The 22038-nt window shown below is 35.8% G+C and overlaps 1 protein-coding gene across 2 annotated transcripts in view; it reads left to right on the forward strand.

The window, feature by feature from the left end:
- The first annotated feature begins 361 nt into the window (after nucleotides 1-361).
- The window catches only part of POT1 (protection of telomeres 1), a 59583-nt gene continuing 37906 nt past the window's right edge, over nucleotides 362-22038 (forward strand). The window contains exons 1-8 of one of the 2 annotated variants that reach the window (XM_050323653.1): nucleotides 362-650; nucleotides 1350-1435; nucleotides 7144-7277; nucleotides 10627-10699; nucleotides 12126-12217; nucleotides 16023-16133; nucleotides 18056-18124; nucleotides 19307-19421. In XM_050323653.1, the coding sequence (XP_050179610.1) occupies nucleotides 7155-7277; nucleotides 10627-10699; nucleotides 12126-12217; nucleotides 16023-16133; nucleotides 18056-18124; nucleotides 19307-19421 (583 nt within the window). In that variant the 5' untranslated portion in view covers nucleotides 362-650; nucleotides 1350-1435; nucleotides 7144-7154. The remainder of the gene's footprint in view (nucleotides 651-1349; nucleotides 1436-7143; nucleotides 7278-10626; nucleotides 10700-12125; nucleotides 12218-16022; nucleotides 16134-18055; nucleotides 18125-19306; nucleotides 19422-22038) is intronic. The other variant, XM_050323655.1, reaches the window with a different exon arrangement.

The raw sequence follows: 22038 nt of genomic DNA on the forward strand, positions 1-22038 counted from the left end.
CCACGTCGGAGCTCGAGGAGAGCAGGGAAAAGCCGGGAGGAGCCGCCCCCGGGGCGGGCACGGATCCTGCCAGCGGGTCTGCCCCGCCGGGACCGCCCCTGCTCCCCGCCAGGAGCTCAGCCACAGCCCGGCCCGCCCCGACCCAGGGGACGCTTCATTCCCTCGCTTTTCCCGCCCCTGTTCCTGTTCCTGACCCTGGCCCCGTTCCCGCACGGTTTCTGTCCCTGCTCCCCTCCCCGTCCCAGTCCCCGGGGCGCGTGCGCGGGCGCGCGGGGCGGAGGGGACCGAAGCAGCCGGCGCGCGTGCGCGCGCTGCCGGGCACGCGCAGTTTGCATGCGGCGCGCGAGGCGGGCGGAAGTGGCGGCAGGGTCGCGCAGGGCGCTGGGAGTTTCTCCGCGGGCTCCGAGAGCGCTGAGGAGAAGCTTCTGTTGTTGGAGCGTCCGTGCGAACGCGTCCGAGATCTCGGCTTTAGAGGTCTCGGTTTCTTGCGGCCGACCGTTTGGCTCTCTGAAGCCCTTAGTTCACGTCTCGAGAGGATCCGCGGTGTAACCCGGTCTGCCCGAAGTCTCTCTGGTTTCCAGCGGGTTGGTGCTTCCTAGAGCTTGAAATACTGTTGAGATAGTGGCTGTGCAAGAATCCACTTTCCTCAGGTACCGTTTGATTGTGGCCTCTTTTGCATAATACCAGATTAGTAAATTTTAATGTGAAATAAAGGCGATTTATTTTGATGTTTTTTGGTCTGTTTGCTTTGGTTTGGGGATTGTGGGTTGGTTTTTTGGTTTATTTGTTTGTTTTGGTGGTTTGGTTTTTGGTGAGGTTTTTTTGAGAATTCTGGTTGTACTCTAGTGAAAGTAAGTATAGGCTAGGACTTATTTCCAAAACATAAGTACCTGAAGATCTGCAACAAGAGCAAGTTGAAGCCTTGCAGCTAAGGAAATTAAATGTGTTGTGCTAGTAACTTGGTTTCTTCTGTTTTAGTTAACTGAAAGTTCTTATTTTCTCCTCATGATAATTCTCAAGGACATCGTAAGTTACACGATGAGACTCTTACAGAAATTCAGACTACACATTTTGTTCATTTAGGGCCCTCTTGGTTTCACTAAGACTACTGTCTGACAAAAGATTTCTCTTGTCACTGCAGGTTAAGTTTAAGGTAGTTCCGTGTTGTCTACTTTGTTCAAGTTATAAATGTTCATTTTTATGAGAAAATTTTTCATAAACTATAGTAAGAGTGTACGACTGTGTCCACACATATGTGCTTCTAAAATGACACATTACTTACGTCATAATTGTTTTAACTTTTGCACAGTTAGTCTGGGTATTGCACTGACTTGTATTTGTATTTACAGGGGCTTCAGATATCGACCGCTGTGACTGACCACGTCAATTAGATGCTGATGCTTGTGGCTATTCCTTCATTCTTCACGAAACTGTGGTGAGGTTTCATCCAGAAGTCCACACAATCATGTGGTTTATTCTTTGATTTGGAGAATGAATCTATGTGTCCCCTGCAAGTAGGATCTGTTTTGATGGATGAGGAATTTCCTCATGACTTTGACTAGTGCAGTGTCCTTTTCCCAAAAAGACATTCATCCTTTTTATGTCATTTTTGTGTATGACTGAAGTATTTCTTGGTTGTAGAGCAGGGAGTAAACTTTTCAATTTACCTCTGACTTGTGTTTTCTTTGCTTTTCCACTCCAAAGCTAATTTCTCGTTAGTTCTTGAAGAAAAGTTGTGTTCTAGAGGAGACTACAAAGGAATAGTCTGTTTCTTGTAGTGAGAACTAGAGTCAGGACCCAATAATGTGTATCTTTATCTCAAACAAAGGCTTAAATGCTAAATGGGTCTGAGTAATCCAGGCAGAGAGGTGTTACTTACTTGGTATCCTGTGGACTAGATTGATGTATTATGATGATCCACCATAAGAGAAGAACAGAGCTAACTTTGACTTCCTCCTCAACTAATTCTGGAGTCAAGGTAGAGAATATGCTTATTTTTCAGTTTTGCTTTTTCAGGATTAAGTACTTGCAATTTTTTACATTAGAATTCTGTTGTCTATAATATTTATATTTTTCTTTTTGCAGTATGAAGTAAAAGTGGTAAAGCTTATCTTGCAGTTTATTTATAATTTAGGATGCTAATAGAGGCTTTTTTTTTTTTTTTCTTGTTTTAAGTATGTCTTGAATTTTTACTGAAGAAAATACCAGAATTACAATGTTTTAAAGAACTAGACTTGAAAGACATATGTCTTCAAATATATGAAATCTACAATGGGACATCATTTCATTACTAGTGAAATGACTTCTTTCAATTTGTTATAATCTGGTAAAGTTCAGTTATTCTTCACTGAATCCTAGTGATTCTCATTGTGCAAAAGAATTCTGCAACTTCTGTATTCAGAATGTACATGGAACGATTCCTGGTTCTAGCAGGAGGTCAGCTTGGACCATCTGTCATAGCTAATAAAATGTTTTTCACTGCTAGAATGTTCTTTCTGCTTTAGACAATTATAGGGCATGTTGATACCTTTAGTTTAACATTGTCCTTTCATGCCGATGTCTTTATATACTGAGCGTGCTACCTACAGCTTCTGGTAGTGAATTGTTTTCGAAAGTTTGTACTGCTTTACTATGTTAATTTCTGTACAAAATTTGGCTTTTCATGTTGCATAGATAATCAGGGAGGAAGGGGAGAAACAGTGATGAGTTGTCTTTATGGTAAGAACATGTTAGCTTTTTCCATGTAGCTTATTTTTCTCCTGTTGCTGTCCTTCAGTTATATTGCACTGGTGTTGATGTCAACAGTTCTGTAGTGTTTGTGGCTGTGTGATGTTAACTTCACTTGCAGCTGTAGCTTGTGGTTTTTTAATGATTTTTAGTGTTCACTGAGGGTGGTTTAACTGATTTTGAGAGTTTAGATTCTGATGTTTTTCCAAACATAATTTAAGATTTTTTTTTTAAATTAAAGTGAAAGATAAAAAAGTCTAGAGAAAAAAGAAGTAAGGCTTCATAAAGACTTAAATGGTCAAGTTCTTCCTACCACTCTATTTTGCAGTGCAAGGCTCAAAAATTGTAGTCTTTAGAAGCCACTCTTAAGTGCATAGATCTTTGGGTTTATGCTTCAGTTTTAAACACTGAAGTTACCACGACTCTCAGAGCATGTATCTGGGCTGTGCTGGACCTAAAAGGAAATGCTTGTTTTTATTTTTTTTTCTTTGTGTGGGAACTAATGAAAAGATTGTGAACCTGAAAGCTTTTCAAGTGTCTGTGCATGCAACCCAAACAATACCTAGGTGACTAATTCAAATCTGTGAATGTTTGTACTCTCAAACTGCAAGTGAGAAGGATGGGGTCAAGTTCCTCAGAAATACAGAAATTTTTCTCTAGCTCCTGGACCTAGAGAAAGAGGGATTCTTTGACTGCAATATTTTGGTGGAATAATGTCCTCATTCCAGAAAAAAAAAATTACTGCTTCTTTCTGTTGAAGGTTAATCCTTATTCAAAGCCATTCCTACTTAGCAATTGTTTTCTGGTGTACTGTAGTTTGAGTTTTATGCTTTTGAAATATATACTACTATTCTGTAGGCAACTAAGACAATTATTGTATTGAGGTAGATTGTTCCACTGTCTGAAATTTAAGGTCTAGAAAATTTGTAGGTAGAATGGCAAGAACAGGGCAGAGCAGCACATGAGAGTTAAGCCCACAGCATCCTCAGTGTTGTATTTCACTTAAGCAAGTGAGATATATCACATTGTCATTGGGGGTGTTGACTGGTGGGTTACATCCTATATACAGTATGCAGTCTGTACATCCTGTCTAGTTTCTCGTCCAGTGTAGATCCTTTCATACAATTCTTTGTTTGTTAAAATCATTAAGCTTTTTGGTTGCTCCCTCGTCATATTTTTGTCACTTTAATTACTGGAAGGCAAAAGGTATTTGTAGTTCACAACCTTCCTTCTTCACTGTGTGCATGTACTGTGTGTCCTTCCTCTTCCAGGAGTGTCCATGATGCTGTCTACTCTTCTCGCAGTCTCTGTTGGTATTATTTGGGTTTTTTTAACTACCCATCCTTATGAATAGCTCTGTTTACACCACTTAGAGGCTTTTTGAGCAGCAGGCTCAAGTTGGAATAATTCTTGTCAGTGTTATAGTCAGTATTTTGAGAACAACAAAGATACTTGACAGACTTACTTTCACTTATTTGACTGTCAGGAGAGTTGTGAACACCAAGAACAGCACTAACAGTATCTTCATGTAGATTTGGGAAACCATTGCCTATCAGTTTATTTTTGAAAATTTACTTTTATGGCTCTTTGAGCTGCATACTGATGTCCTAGTTTTTTAATTGCAGAGAACAAGAATCTGGGAGCCTCAACAGTTAAACCAGTTAGCAGTTAAAACCCATGGCCTTAGTTTTATATATACAAAAGTTTAAGATCTGGGAAAAAATCCACTTGTTTTGTACCTGAATATTATTTACATAAATAAGTTGTAGGAGTGTACAGCAGGTAAATAATATGGGCAGGTCCCACTGCATCAACCTACATATGGCTTCATTTTAGAAATTCTCCTTTGTAATCTTGAAGGCACATATGGAATATTTGTCCCATTGAAATAAGTGTCGAGAGCTCTTTTTAAATGAAAGGATAGGAACTACAGAATTGATGGTAGTCATCAGAGAGATACCTCAGCTGCTTTCTTTGCTTTGTTTTAACGGTGATGTTTGAATTATAACAAAATGCTCTGTGTTGCTAGATATCTTTATGGGGAAGAAAAAAACCACAAACAGAGAAGTCTATTTAATTGCTCAAGCACTGTAACAGAAAGAAATAGGAAAAAAAAAAGTGTTAATCTGTTATGTTGTATATCTCCCTAGCTCATTATACTGTTGCTGGATGAAGATCAATATTGCTGATTAACTTTGAAGTTGATTCTTTCTAGGTGGAATAGATCAGCTTCTCAGCCTGTTAGAAAAAAGTGTGAAGTAGATACTTTGAACTGAAAAACTGTATAAATCTTCTAGTTGCTCTTTTCACTAGAGGCTTGGAATCCTAGTAAGCTAATGACAGTACTCTCCCGGTTGGTGTTAGATACATTTTTAGCCTCAGCGACATTTCACAGAAATTGTACCTCTTAACACCTCACTAGGTAAAGCAGTCAACAGTGACAGAACAGCATCTGCCCCTCTGTAGCAGGCTGTGACCTCTCCTTCAGCTCAAGTACAAATTGAAACCTGTCCGGTGTTGTATCTCCCAGCTTTGTGCTGTTCTGGATTGACACTGGCTGGAATCCTGGTGCCCACCAAAACCACTGTGTCATTCCCTTCAGGAGGACAGGGGAGAGAAAATACAACTAAAAGTTTGGGGGGTGAGACAGGGAGATCACTCACCAGTTACATCTATGGGCAAAAGAGACACAAAAAAACTAATTTAACTTATTGTTGATCAAATCAGGCTAGGATAATGAGAAGTAAGAAAAAATCTAAAACCACCTTTCCCCCACTTCTCCCATCTTCTGAGCTGAGCTCCACTCCCAGCTACTCTACCTCCTTCTCCTGAGAAATGCTTGGGACAGAGAAAGGGGATTGTGGCCCTTTCATCTCTACCACTCCTTCCTCCTCATGTAAATTGGAAGCTAGGAAAAACAAAAGCCAGTCATCCTATGTATAGTCATTTTGACTGAGAGATCCTTGAACTGAAGTATTTTATTTCACAGAATTCTTGTTTAGTGACTGTGACTTCTTGCTAATATCTGTTAGACAAGGGGAATTTCCTGGAAAATGGAGAAGGAGAAAGAAAGATCCTTCATAACTAGAGAAATAGTCGTGAGCAAATAGTGAAGTCTCATATCTTTAGATACTGGAATGAGAGGTGGATTTTTGATTTTTCTGAAGAATAAGGTGCTTTTTTAAAGGATATCTGTAATGTTGCCATAAGCACCTATATGAAGGGACTCATGTTTCTAACTTGTGATCTTTCCATTTTGCAATGGTTTCCCAATTCCAATTCATTATAACTGAATATTTTGTAAGAATTCAGTCTGTCTAGCACTGAAAAAGCACTTTTGAACTGAATTTGAAGTGTAGTTTTAGCTTTTATTGAGTAGAATACCCAGGGTTTGTGTCCATTTGAAAGTATAGGAAATACGTTTTTTTTCTGTTCTTCATGGTCATATAAAACCGTCATTGCTAAAACTCTGTCTGAAATTGGGATTGTGGCTATAATACTGCCAGCTGAATTTTAGGAAACAGATAGCATTTTTTCTTAGTTTATTAAGATGTACTTAAACAGAAGATTTATAATGCTGTGGCTTTTATGCTGATACCCACTTGAAATAAAAATTGTACAGCAAAAAAAGCAAAGATACCCCAAGAAGAATGAGAAAATATAGTAATAACTACTCATTGCTAGATCGCTTCTTTCTGTTTCTCATATGTGTAACTTCACTGTAATAGACTATTCTTCCTATTCCCAATTCTCAGCATTATAACACTACCACCAAAAATCTACTTCATTGACTTTGAGCACAGCAAGTAAGCAGTAGTCAACACAGTTGCACATTTTTTAGCTTTTTCCCAGTGTGTTCCATGTTTAGCAGCTGTAGATGCCCATCTTATATTCTTTATTATTTTTTCATTGCTGGAAAATTGATGAAAATTTTGAAATCTGTACGTGAGCTTTTTTTTCATTATAAATTGATAGATGTTTTATTTTCATGCAGTCACATTTTCTTATAGGGAAGCAATTGAATATAAACACTGTCTATCCATGACCTTATGCTGAGGAAGAAGTCTCTTCTTGGTTTGTATTTCTGTATATAAAATATTAACATTGTTTACATTGCCCTTTTGCATTTATATGTAAAGGAATATTTTCTTACCACTTGTAGTGTTTTGGAATACTTGAAAAATTAAGTAATTTGGATGACTATCTGTTGCCAAGGAAGTGTTACTTTCTCTCTTCTTGCCATTTATGATACTAAGAGACAAGATCAATCCCTCTGAAAATTCTTAGTCTTACATAATTAAACTTTCCTGTTATGAAATAGATAAATATTCCCATTCTGAGTAAACTGCAACCTCTAGTAACTTTTAATTTGAACAAGATGACTATCTTCAGAACTCTTTATAATTTTTTATTTAGATAGAGCAGCTATGCCCGTTCAGTTGCTGAAGATTGTGAAAGAACAATCTGAGATTCCACTGCCAAGCCATTTGCAAAATGAGGATTTGAAACACTTGCAAGAAGGCTGTGATCATACCAACAAATATATTCAGGTAACTTATTAAAAACTTTTGTCTTATTTTGAAATAGCTCCTGTTACATTTACAAGGCACCCTCCATATTCCAACTCAGGTGGAGAGATTCTGCAACTCTGTGTCTTTGTGTGCATCTGTTTCATATCTGAAAGCAATGAAAAATTATGACCTTGTTGAACTTCACTGCCTGTTGCTAATGCCTTCATTGATTCATAGTCCTGCCTCTTTCTGTTACATTATCAGACTGAAATTTTATAAGAGGTTTTGTTTTCATAGTTTATAAACTGTTGACCCATTTAAAAACACATTAACATGCAGAATGTTGTGCTGAAAATGGATGGATTGTGGTAGGTCAAATGGTACTTTGTTTTAAAAAAATATTAATAAGCACCTCCATCCTGTTAAAATATCAGATTTCAGAGTAAAACTTTCTAAAGCGGTTCTCCCTTTGTATTGAGCAATGCAGCTTTATGAAAAGAAGAATTTGTAACAACTACCACCATCAAGATACTATTGGGTTTTTTATCATTACCATCACTTACGTTGTACAATAATCCCAAATGTATTTCAGACTGGAAGTACAATCCTGCTATACTAGTGAAATGCAGAAATAGTTTTTCTTACCTAACGCACGTATTCTCTGTAAAATGCAGTGTCAATTCTCTAGGGTGTTCTTTTTTATCCTGTTTAACTTTTTTTTTCCATGGCTCTTTTTAGTCATCCCTGATGCTTAAGTGTCAGAAAATAGCATTAATTGAGGCTTGCTTTCAGTCTGTTACCAAAAAAAAAAAAACGAGGAAAAAGAAATTAAAGCAAGCTAACTCTGTAGAAAACCTTGGGTGTCTCGAATCCTTAAAAATTGGCACAAACATTTAAAAAAATATAAGCTGAACAGGTTTAATATTTTTCTGTATCTGAAAAATATTTTCATTTCTCCAGTTCTGTATTTCCAATTCCAGCTCTAGTGCTTATCTGACCTTGTGTTTGAGTCCATTCATGAGAAATAAACTGGCAGAAGACTATCCATAACAATGGAGTGAGAGATGATAGTTTGCTGCTCTCACTCTCTGCACTGGATCATTGTGGTGTTGAAGAGATGCCAAGAGTACTGCGCTTAGGTATAGCAAAGGAACAAAACTACCCTATTTGGAAGCAGGCAGTAGTTGAGCGTGATAGGAGATGATTTGATTCAGAATGATCCAGCCTCGCTTAGGTCTTGTAAAGAAATGAATGGAAACATCAATAACCAATGCTGCTGGCAAACAGGAGTTTTATTCCTCAGGGTGTAGTTTCCTATCCCTGTTCACTGGCAGGATATATAGGCGTTCCTACTTTGAAGAACTTTGTCTGCAAGCAGCCTTGACATGGAAGAACATGGATTCTTGTTCAGAACAAAATGGTGAAGGAGACGAAAATGGATTATAAATTCAAAAATGTTTCTGCTGAAATAAATGTTTCCATTAGGAAAGCAGAGCAATGATTACCAGACTATGATTTAAAGCGTATATGCAGTGCTGTTGCTGAAAGGAAAAATGTGTCTTTCTCAGACTTCTGCCTTATGTTAAGAGAACATGCTGCTGCTGACACGGATTACTAGGTGATTAAAACAGCTTGGCATAAAAACAGTGCAGCTGGAGAGCTGATAAAACTGGTGCTAATGCAGCATTAAATATGTAGGAAAATCCATTTCTGCAGTCTGAGCTTGAAGTGAACCTTAGAATACACTGATGTTAGATTATCTTAGTGGTGGCACAGCACACTTATTCTAGAATGCCAAAATAGGGATCATATCTTGCTTTGACAAAGGAGGAAGGGCAGATGAGGATTTTTATGAAGGGTGTTCTGGGAAAAAAGGAACAAAAAACATTTGATATGCTTTTGTCTGGCTTGTGTACCTCAGTCCTGTCATTCTTCTGAAACTTTTTTTCTTCCTGACATCCCTCTGAGAAATGCAGATTTTAAATTTGTGGAACAACAGCATAAGCAATGTTCGTACATCCTCAGACATAATGTCTGTTAAGTAAACGTGATGCCTTCTCCCATTAGTTCATCATCCTCTGGATTTTGCTCTGACAAAGATGAAAATCAGCTGCCAAATCAGCTATGGGAGCAGACTGAGGGGCGAGGCCTGAGAAGGAAGGAGACAGAGTCACTAGAGGAATTGCACATAGTCAGTGAGTCTAGTAGCATATGGAATGTGAAGGGTTTTGGAAGAAGTTTGCTTATGAACTCAATAAGCAGTGCAGGATTTGTGGGGGAAGAGTCAATTTGAGCAAGTTTTGTGAAGATAAGTTTTATTGGATTTTGGAGCCCATGTGTCTTGAGCGTGTGGAGAAAGCGGTGGGTAGGTGGTATGTCTGCTGAGGATGATAACTAAAGCGTAGGTGTTTGGGATACAAAAGAAAGTGTTAGGACCAGACTATTATAGCAAAAAATGTGGTTCCAGAATTTGAAAACTCTATGGAATATACTGGGATGTGAAAGGAAAAAAATAAAAAGCAAAGATAGTCAGAAAGCACTCACTATCTCATCAGTGTCTTCTGCTTGTAAATAGCATGCTAAATTTCCTAGGTGACTGTTTCATTGCAAAGACATTATTACAAGAAAAAAAAATTGTAGTCTTTTATTTACCTGAGTACAGTTCAAGAGAATCTCAGCAAGAACAATTACATATATTAATTGAAATTTTAAACAAAGTTGTAGTTTTGAAACCAAGTGACAAACCTTTCTGGTTTTAACAGGTAAGTTCCTGCTTTTCACAGAGATGACTAATGAGTTTTAAGTGTCAAATTATTTTAAAAATCAGCATCTGCAAAATAATGTTGAGGTTTTGTGGAGTCTTAGTATTTCTTTATAAAACCAGTAGTAAAATGTTGTTGAATTTGATTTGAATTCCTGATTTGGTTTTATCTTTACTGTGATTTTTATTTTGATATTCATGTTGTAATCCTTTGCCAATATCTTTTGGAGAATTTGCTGTATCTTTTAAGATTTTGATCACTACCTCTTTAGATGGCTTTCAGGTTTTGTGCTGAAACTGTAGCCTTTTATGCTATTATTGTAACTAATAAAAGTTACATATATAGTTCCATAGCTATTGTTGTTTCATATAAGTTTATCATGTAGTCATTAGCATCTAAGTAGTATTGGCATATAATATTTTCTTTATTGTATCTCAAGAATGTTGCTTTTCAGTTCTGTTTTTAGCAGTTCATAATAATTTTTTTTCAAGAATTCAGATAGGAATTTGCACTGAACACTTAACTTCTACCTTTTTTTAACTTACAAATGTTTCAGCTGTTACCAGTGTTTTAGTAACCTAGAAGCATATAGTCTTAGTTCACAATATTTTATTTTTGTTTTTTAGGGAATAGTTGTTCTTTCCTACCCATTAACAAAACTCAGAGATGGGACAGACTTTTTCAAGATTGTTCTTCAAGGTACTACATTTAAGTATACATTTTAAATTTACGGTATTACATCAGTGTGTGTATAGTTTTTAGTAAAATGTTATACTTAAAATGTTCTCTAAAAGTGTTCATTCTCTACAAAAAAAGTTTAAGATAAACTTATACCAAGTAAATTAATGGAAACAATACAGTCTTTATATTTTAGTAGACCTCTTGTTCATAATCTTTTAAAATACTGTCCTGGAAATGTATTAGCTATATATACAGCTTTAATAGTGTATTTTCAAACTGCTTATCGTAAAGAAGGACTAAGAAAACTGCATACATAATAGTTAGCACACAATATACATAGCATATACTATGTAAGAGAACATTTAATATAGGTCAGTATGTTGATTAGCAGCAAAATGGTTGTGTTTCATTCTGTTTTAATATAAGCAGTTAAAAAAAATTGAATTTCACCTGATTACTCAAGTATTTGAATATCAGATAATGTAGAACCTTGAAAGATCTAAATTGTTCATTGTGTAGTAATTAATACTAAAAATAACATGTTCCTTTTAAGTTTAAAACTCATACCCCCTCCAACCAGGAAGGTGGAGATGTAATTTGTCAGGTGTCTGTTGGATTCAAGGAACTCTTCATTTCCTGCTATTTCATACTCAGCTTATTCCTTACAGTGGCTAGAAAACCATCAATTGCTCCCTTTGAGTCTCCTAATTCCTGTGACTGAGCAGCAGGCTCAGATCTGCCTGGGAGGCAGATCCTGCCTGGTGATACTGCTTGTGACCTGTGTTAGCAGAGGTGAATGAAGTTGATGGGACTTAAGTCCCTGCCGGCTTCAGGGTTCTCTGAAGGATGCTAATCCTCCCTGAATCTTGCTAATTTCGTGTGACTGTTCAGGAGGAGGAAGGAGTTTCTACACATTCTCCACAACCTGGAAACATAAGTTTGCACTACTAAATCATTAACGTTGTTTCTGAAACAGTGAAAAGTAGAAAACTCTTTTAAAGTAACAACATAATTTCAGCTTCAGTCCTTTGGGAAGGCTATTAATTGATATGTTGATGTCCTGGAATATCTTCAGTTTATGAGTTCTACAATGGGGTCTTTGTTAATGTGAAAAATCAAATATGACTGAGTAATATTTCCTCTTTAACAATATACACTCAATTGTCCAAGTGGAAATCTTTGTCATTTCTACGTAATGTGTACTGATGTACAACACGTGCACATTTTAAGTGGTCCTCTTATGAAGAATATTCTGAGCAATATACCTATAGTTAGCACATAAAAGCAGTTGTATAACTATTTGAAAAGATTTTCTATTTGTAGATTAATTGAAATGAAAGTGTTAGACTCTGTAGATTAACTTGTTTTGTAAATTGCTTCCCAATTCTCTTTTGTTTTGCAGAAGGAATGGTAATAGGACTCACTTCTGCTTTTTATACTCTAGGTTTGGATGACTTGTGTTCCCGGATGAACAGCATCAATATTTTAATATATGGAAAAATGGCAGAGGATTGTGCAAAAGTTATACGCCACGGGGTAACAACAAACAAAAACCATATTCTTATTTTAGGAATTGTTTTTCACAGCCGTGTGTTGACTTGTCTTGTCATTGTCTGCCTATCACTAAAATTAGAAATAGTCTGTTTAGTTGCTTCAAATCTATAAATATGAACTAGAAAAAAATTTGCTTACATAAATTCTTTCTTACAGTAATATTAAAATAGAGCAAGTCTATTTGTCAGTGCTGTTTACCTAAAAAGTAAAGGATCATGAATACAAATAATAGGGAAGTCTTCCACTTATGTTAATATTTTGAATGGTTTACCATTTGATAAGATAGATTTTAGAATTTAATTCATTTAAAAGACAATTAGACTGAAGTCTTTTTTTAGAAAAAATAATTAAATTCAAAACTATGCATACAGTTTTCTTCATTGGCTGGGTACTGGTGTTGTGCTCTGTCAGGGATAAAAACTTGGTTTGATTAGCTCCAGGATAAAGGACTTTGACAAGTCCTCAGCCTGTGAGTTTGTGAGACATGGTTCTGCAACTAAAGAAGGAAAACAAGATAAAAATGATTACTTCAACTTAATATTTTTTATTAGATTGCCTGTCAGTTTGCTGACATTTCAGTATTAGCCAGATGTCAATTTAAAATCAGTATACAATATATTATGAACTCATGTTAGTGTGTTTTCATTTCTGATATGCATTCCCACTAAATCATAGAATAGTTTGGACTGGAAGGCACCATTAGAGATTATTCAGTTGCAACCTACCCTTCCATGGGCAGGGACAACTTTCCCTACACTGGCTTGCTCCAAAGCCCCATCCAACCTAATTTTGATCACTTCCAATGATGGGGCATCCACAACTTCTCTGGGCAAATTACAGTCTTTTTTACCGATTTCTCAATTCCACGGAATTTTGACAGTGAAGGCAGGAAGGGAAGTTCTTGAACTAATTTGCTGAACATACAAGCTGCAGAATCTTTTTACATTCAAAGAACAAATCACTTTTGTCCTGATAAAAATACAAATTGTAAACAAGGCACTAAGCAGCAATTAGAAGATAAAAAGATCAGTGCTAAAGAGCTGAGTAGGAAACCACAATGCACAGGCAACATCCCTTAGATGGCCAGAGTGTGCTAAAAACAGAGTTTGTTCTTCCACAGTGAACTGAACCTTCACAGTGCTTTCCACATGTCTCAAATGATCTTTTAATTTTGGAAGAACCTAAACATGAGGAAACAATGATTTCTGAAACTAACAGAGTTGCAGTTCAACAATTATGGACTAGATTTAATTTTAAAACACCACAATTTTTAGCTGTTAAAGAGTTACTTCAGTGAAGTCCAGTATTTTCTGTTGTTTGCTTGCAATTTCAAATTTTAGTGTTTTGTAATTTCCATATCGTTCTTGTCATACTGTAACAACTTTAGCTAAGTAACCTAGGGGGAGGGAGGAGCAGGCTATTTCCAAAAATGTGAGTAACCATGTTGTCTCCCAAGAGTCTTCTCATTCTGTAACAGAATAAGCATCAGGAAAAATATTATCCTTCCTGTATTTCACAGTTTTTGAATGAGGGGAATAGGATTTCTTTCCACTGTTTAAAAATGTTGGTCGAATCTGATAGTTTACCTATATATGCAATATAATACTCTTCTGCTGAAAATCCACCAATTTATGTAAATAGCTTTGATCCCTAAGGCAATTATGAGAATTTCTTAGGTAAAGGTGAAATGGAAATTAATTGATATTGAAAACAAATATAGCATTAAATTTCAAAGCACTATGCAGATATTACAAAAATTTTTTCGTATTTAGAAACTGTAAGTAACAACCTGTTAAAATTGACTGTGAATTTGTAACAAATCTGAGAATATACCTGATCTTTGTCCTAGTATAACTAAATTTTGAGGTTTGTACTGTCTTTTTTTCCTCATGGAAATTGCACATCCTTTCAAAGGTTTTTTTGGGTTTTTGTATGTCATGATACATATAGCATATGTACTACATGAGAGTAATAACTAGTGATTAATTCACAAAAAAGTTTCCATTTATTATCAACTTGTATACAGGCTGAGTCTATGCAATTCTGAAGTTCCTTCTGACACAGGAGAACAGGACAAGTCAAGTCAGCTTGTACAGAGCTCCACTCCTGACTCAGCAACCAAGTCACAGAATCTTATGCAACCTACAATCTAACAAAATGCTGAAGTGGGAATAATGTATGGCAAGGCATAGCTTTTTAGCTGAAAGTTGATTTTACTGTTGAAGGAACATCCTGGGTAACATTAGCAACAGTGAAAGGAAAGACACATACAAAAGAGTTTCCTGAAGCTTGCATTTGTGTGGTTTTGTATCTGGAAAGAATGAAACAACTTTCATATATGTTAGCAGGGTGGTGTGTTCAAAGGTTCAAGGCATACTGAGTTATCCAATTGTTTTGACACATTTTAACTTAGCTCTGAGTGTGGCTTACTTCTAGGTGACTTCCTAGTACTTTCTAGACAAAATAGACATTGTATTCCCATTTATGACGCTACCTAAAAATCACCATGCCCTAAGTAATTTCACTGTGTATTAAACTGTCTGATTAAACTTACAGTTTCTGCAAAAAATTTTTCTCTAGTGTTTTAATAACTAAATATATCATTGTCACTTGATCTAGCAGCTTTTCTTTCTCTTGCACAAAACATTAAGGGTTTGGATCTTAAATCATTTAGAGTAGCATTGTCAGATTGCTGAAATAGCAAAAAAAGAACCATCATACCACAGTATTTAGCTAAAACTGTCAACTGTAATCAAAACAGCTCTTTTATTTGTTGTAATCAAATAAACACATGAACAAAATTAATTCAGTAAAAGTTGATGGAACTGCTTTTGGTAGAAGGTTGAATAGAAATAGGGTCCAAGTTTAATATGTTTATTGGAGTGGATCACACTGTACAGGTCTGCTGTACAGTTCTGATAGCAAGAGAGCTGACTATAAAGGAATTTTACATTGTATCAGATACCTTTTTTTAGTCACATCTGATTTCCTAAATGTATTTTATGTATCTTCTATCTTCTCCCGCTTTTTTTTTTTTTAGTTGGTGAGGCTGCTGCTAAAAATGTGACTTGCTACTGGGACTTGAATCATGTACCTTTTAAATCCTCCTTTTCTTGTTCACTTTGTGATGTCTGAGGAACTTTATACCAAAGTGAACTTTATACTACAGTGAAAGTGCAGCTATAATTGCTTCATGTACCAGAATCTCAGCAGTTATGCCAGAGAAGTTCATAATGTCTCTTTTGCTACCGGAAACCTACCTATTGATTGACCCACCTATTTGACCCTTAAGGAAGAAATTGGAAGCTGTTGATCCAAACAAAATGGAAAATGTTTACAAGGAGAATTTTTTCAAAGTGCAGCTGTAACTCAGTGAGAAAGAAAGAAGCTCCAAGAAAAGGGGGTTTTGTCACTGCTGATTTCTTTTCTATCTTAGTTAAGCTTAATCAGAAAGGAGTCAGTCTTCAGTGTATTCAAAGAGAAATGATTCTTTTGCTTTATTCAGTGTGAATCTTCCCCTCTAGGCCTTGTCAGAAATAGCACTCAGTCACAGTAGCATCAAGAGTGCAAAAATTTTAGCAGAATTTGAAAAGAAAAAAACTTGCTGGCATTGGTTGGAAATATAAATTCCATGGGTAGAAGAGCTAAATTAGTTTTTACAATTTGTTTGGGATTTTTGTTTCTTCAGTGTCTTGAGACTTTAGGTGAAATTTCACGTCACATACATTTAAATTAGAGCATGTGATACAGTCTGTGTAATTTTCTGTTTATTATCCTGTCCCCATAGGACACCTTCATAGTTGCAGGATTTAAGGTGATAAAATCGCCTACAGCGAGGGAGGATGGTAGACATGGTTGTCACCTGGAGGTGTCTGAAGAAGCTGGATCAGACATTTATGTACGTGGGTACCCAACTTTTTTTCTTGTCTCCTCTCCCCCCCCCCCAAATACTAATATGAACATTTTGCTTTATAGTAGAAAAAACATAATATCTATTAGAAACTAAAATGCTACAGATCATTTTACCTTGTTCATCAGGAAATAGTCAAGACACTTTTATGTATGCGTGCATGTGTGATGCAGTTTTATAATAAACACTAACCAAATTATTTCCTGCTCAACTACTTGTTGAGTGCAGAAATTTGACTTTAGTTGGCTTTAGATAGATCCCTAGAGCTGCTTAAATCACTGTTCTGCATAATACATTTCAGTAATTCAGACAAGGTAGAGGGTACAAGAGTGGTTTCAGGTCTATAATTTTTAGTTTTCTTAGGACTATGGGTTTGTATTGCTTTAACTCACATCATTAGCCTTTGCCTTTGAAATACATCAATTCCTAAATTCTTAATTTTTGAAAGAGAATTTCACACTTTTTTCCTGAGTAAAATATTCATTCTTTTGTACTGTTCTCACATTATTGTTCATTTTTATCTGTATAGTTGTTGTCTAATTAAATTTTAAATTTAAGTATTTTTTTATTTTTAGGTTTTTGTGGGGTTTTGTTTTGTTTTGTTTTGTTTGTTTTGTTTGTTTGTTTTTTGGGTTTTTTGTTTGTTTGGGTTTTTTTAAATTTTTTTTATTTATTTCAGAAAGGCATTTTTATTTCAGAATTGACCTCTATAGAAAATTAAAGCTTGGCACACAGCTCAGTTAGAAACTAAATAATTTAAAATAGGAGTACAGACTGTTTCATGAAATTATCTGTTGATAGTGATGAAATATAGGTAAAATGAGTGTGTTTCATTGAAGATAATAGATAGCAAAACTGTGACCTGAATCTGACCAGGTGTGTCTAGAGTAAAAGTGCCTAAATTTTAGGAACTACAGGAGGCATTCAATTGAGCAAGACACCAGGATATACAGTCTAATCCCAAGGACTGTGAGCCACTCACTGGATGCCTGGTTGTGTTGAGGAGGTGTCTGTCTCATCACTGACCCCACAGTGGAGCTTGCAGTGCTTAATTTGCTGACACACTTTGTTGGATGCTTAACATTTAATACCAATGATCAGACTTTTTGTGTACTTCACTTTCTTAGTTGTGACTTTTCACTCGCCTGTTTAAAACAAAAAAAATGAAAGTAAAATTAGCTTCAGGAATGCAACTGAGGGTGGAGAGCAAATCCATATCCCTAACAGGAGTCTGCCCTGCAGGGACAATGCACAGCTGAGACATGGGACACTGTGTCTGGCAGACAGGTTGTGGTGTAGCATCGGGATGGCAGCTGAGCCCTGTGTTTCTCATAGTGAATGCGTTTTGTGTTGGCTTTTTGTAAAGTCACCAAGATTAATTCTTTAAAAGACCTTACACTGAACATAGATCTGGCTTATAAGTATGGCTCAAAAAGCTTAGAAACTATCTTTGAACAGAATTTATCTCATTCTGGTGAATTTGCTTTGACCTTTTTTTTTGATTTTATTTTCTCTGAAAGAAGTGTAACAAGTCACTGAGAGAAGATCTGCTCTAAACAATGAAGTGTAACAAGTCACTTGAGAGAAGATCTGCTCTAAACAATGTACAAAACCTAAACCCATTTGCATTCTATGTTAAGGCCAGAATAGTTTTAAATTTGTGACCTAGAACTTTCAAATGCTGTTCTACTAATATGAACTAACTTATATTCAACTCATACACTGTATGTATTATTTTGAAGTATCTTTTGTCTACTACTGTAACAACAGTAAATATTTTTTTCTTCTGTGGATAAAATTTTACTAGATTCAGAGGTGATTCATATAGCAAAATTGTCTGTAGGGCTGTTTTGTATTTGCTTATAGTGTTACATTTGCTTTAGAGTTATCAAATGTTGTTATATTTTCAGTGTCTTCAATGTCATAATCAGATTTACACTAAACCAAGAACAGCTACTGCTTCAGAAACTGCATTTGTGGTGAGTTTATATTTGGGATGTTTTTAAATCACATGAGACTAACTGTATGTAAATAAGAATGTGTGGAATTCATTTTTGTTCCTGTTTAATTTAGTTCCATGCTCTTAGCCCTGCAGTCACTTGTTTAGCTTGTTTAGTTTTTAATTTTGCAAATAATATACCTGGAACACAAAAGAAAATATGAAAAAGTAGTACATTTTCTATACTTGCAGTATAGTTGCCATGTCAGTCTCCAAACACACTGCATGTTGGTTTAGAAAATATGAACTAGAAAGGTAACTGTTGTTCTAAATAAGACTATATGCTTGTCCTTTTAAAAAAAGGAAATAAGGATCTTCCTTTGATTTAAAATCAGACTTCAGGCAGTGGTCTTAAAGTTTTGATTACTTTTTGGAATAAGCCTTTATGTTTCTAAATTAAAATTCTACAGGAAATAATATATTAAAGGCATAGAAATTGGTTTATGAAATTTTATTGGTCTTTATCATGACATTAAAGATTCAGCACCAATGATTATACAGCTTGTTTTCATGTTAATTTTTTTAAGAGTTGCATTTTTTCCTGTCAGTGTAGTAATTGAAAACCACAGTTATCAATCACTTTGACAGAACTCATATTTGTTGAAAAAGTCTAATTAGCATGTATTGCAACCTTAAGATAGAGGAGAATAGTCCTTAAACAGTAGAAACTAGTCCTTAACGTCGTTAATTCTCCAACAATTGTGCTATTTTAATCGGAAGATACGCACAGTGGCTGTGAGAGGTATAACTCCTCCCAACCCAAGACAAGGATTCTGTGCAGTGACACTGCCAATAAGAAATACAAAATTATTTATATATGTGCTTTTAAAAGCCCTTTCAATGGACATGTTAAAATGGATCAGTAAAAAGTTATGATTTGTTGTTTTTTATTATAATGACTTTTACTCACCTAGTTCATATATTGAAACTTACTTGAACTAACTGGTGGGTTGATTGTAAGGAAGATGCAATCACAAAAAGAAATTAAATGTCTTACGTGTTTTCTGAATCTAAAGTGAATAAATATAAAGAAATAGGTAACATAACATTTTTTTAAGATGAAATAAACATGTCTGAGGATGAATAATGTTTAAAGACAAAATTCTGTGTGAATGATTGAATAATTTTTCTTCTGTTTCCTCATTTTCTCATGCCCTTCCAGTCTATTGCTCCAAAATATGTGTATACTCCCCTGAATCAACTTAAAGATGGAACTATAGTGAATTTATATGGCGTTGTGAAATTCTTCAAGCCTCCGTATGTTAGCAAAGGCACTGGTATGTACTATATTCAAGAGATTTTAAATCTCTTACTCTGTTTGTTAAAAAACAACCAGAACAACAAATTCACATAATCTTTTGACTGTGGTTCTCAGCTAATATCAAGGAAACAGAACAAGAAATAGTTAAGGGATATCAGAGTCAGTTTAGGCAGAGTGGTAGAGATAGTATTAGCTTAATACTTTCTTCATTTGCTATCAGAGCAAAACAGGGACCTGTACCAAAAAAAAACAAAATAAAAAACCCTATACCTGTCCTTGTGGGAAAGGGTTCTTGTGTAGCTGTGTGCAATTTTTCCTTGAGGTTTTGACAAGTGTTATGATGTGCTACAAATGTAGCAGTGTATTTGTTATTTGTAAAATTGTGGAACAACTGAATATTTTTTCCCTATGAGGTGAACACATTATTTATTGTTTTAGTTTTGCTAGAAGATTGTGCCCTTTCACTAGGTGCTCAGTAAGCCTTTCCTCCTTCTAAATATAATTCTAATAAAACAAAATAAACCCAGATTATGATGGTGATTTTTTATTTTTATGGTCTTAATTACATGTGCAGGTCTCTTAAATAATGTCACTAGCTGTGAATTTAGCTTCTAAATACAGACATTTTAGAACATTAAATCAGAATCAAGAGTTAGGGGTTTGTCTGCAAAGCCTTTTGGGAACAGAGCTTTTTGATCTTGCTCAAAACCTGCCAGCAACAGTCTGAAGTTGATGAACTGAAGGCAGAGAGAGCACAGTGCTTGCTCCACCTCCAGTGGAGGTTTGCTTACAGTTCGGTAGCTTGAAACAGCTAAAAACTGCAAAAATACAGTTGCACAGCCAAAAAAAGTTCCAGTCCAAAATAAGGTTCAACTAATGGCTTCACTTTTTGAAGACCAAGCAGTCTTCATCCTTAGTTTGAATCAGTTTAGTGTTTGAGTGGGAGGAACATCTGGGGAGTCTGTGCAGGTCTGTGTCTGCCAACTTCAGTATGATCAGCTGAACTGTACTGGTATACTCTACACTGTGGGCATGCTTAATTACTTCCTTTTGGAGCATGTGGTATTCTTCTAGTTAAACAGATATACTGGTATGAAAGACCTTATTGACAGGAAATACTTGCTCCCACTTGTAGGGGAAGTGTGGCTTCACTGTACTTGTAGCGGCAGTTTGGTCCAGCACTTGTTCACAGAAAAGACAGGACGTGCATGTGCTGGTCCCTGGGCCATCATTCAGCAAGTGTCAACTGCACTGAAGGCAGCCAGCAGCCATTTTTAAGTTATGCAGAGCAGCATAGGATTTTTCAAGAATATATTAGATTAACTGAATAACTTTGGGGAACTCATCAGCATTTTTGCATAGTGTTGACTGTGTCAACAGAGAAACAACGTATGGGCAGCACTAGGGCCCAGTGTCCTTCTGTCTGCAGGACAACAGTGCTGTGCTTCCCATACAGTTAGTTGTGGAAATGTATTCCAATTACTCTTTCTTACAACAGTTGGCATGGCTTGCTCCTAGGAAACCTTTCTGCTCCATGTTCTTTATCATTGTTGAGAAGGTAGTAATGTTCCCCGAAATAACTCTGAAACATAAAAAACCCCAAGTCTGAAGAATATGGGATAATCAAATTTAAACATTAACATTTAAAAATAGATGTAGTCATTAAGTTGGGAACTGAGCCAGTAATGGTCCATCTGTTTTTATAGCAAATATAGTATATGTTTGGTTTTTTTCCTTGTGAGACTAAGTTAAACTGTGTATTATCATATTCTACATAGTCATTGATAACATTTTTGAAGATGAAATATTGTTTTGATTGGTTTGTATAGAAAAAAAAGCAAATTATAGTCATTAGGGAAAGGTATGGAAAAGAGAGATGTCACAGTTCAGAAAATAGTTGGTGTTTGATAATAACTGTAACCCAGTAAAAGCAGAGAAGTACAAATTCCAATTGTTTTACATTAGGAAAGTTACAACACAACAGATATTCCTAGAAGCAAATAAGGAATAATGGTAAGTGAAAGTACCTTGAGGAACTCAAGGCATTTAGACTTAGAAAACACAAAATTTGTTCTGACATCTAAATAGAAATGCAGATATTTGTAAGGTACTAAATTAAGTGTGTGCATGTTGGCTGTGAATATAGCAAATGTTTTAGCTGCAGTTAATACTTAAATATTAATGTAAATACAATGATAACCCAGTCTTTATGCCTTTTCAAACAGAAGGACCAAATTTAAGAGTTAACAAAACATTTTATTTGTGTGTGAGATCTTAACCACTGATACTCCTTCCTGCTTGATGTGCCATCAATCTGTAAAAATACTTCATTGTAAAGGTGCAAGTATAATCTTGACCTGTACAGAGCAGAGAGAAGTCATCTGGTATTTAATGTAAAAGACTGATAGATCTATTTTGAACAGGCTGCCAAACAACATCTGTCTGTCACTGTAGCAAGCTTCTCAAAATCTTAATTTTGTGGTGGTGTCTGGTAAGTGCTTTATCTGTAATAATCAAGGATATTAGCAGTGATCAGTGGAAGTTCTTTCCCCTTGAAAAATATTGTAGTTTAAGACTCAGACTTAAAAGCAAATAAACAAATGAAACAAACCCCACAAAATCTTCTAAAGGTT

Source organism: Myiozetetes cayanensis, unplaced genomic scaffold (genome assembly GCF_022539395.1).
Source record: "Myiozetetes cayanensis isolate MyiCay16 unplaced genomic scaffold, myiCay2020 scf3, whole genome shotgun sequence".
Lineage (NCBI taxonomy): Eukaryota > Metazoa > Chordata > Aves > Passeriformes > Tyrannidae > Myiozetetes > Myiozetetes cayanensis.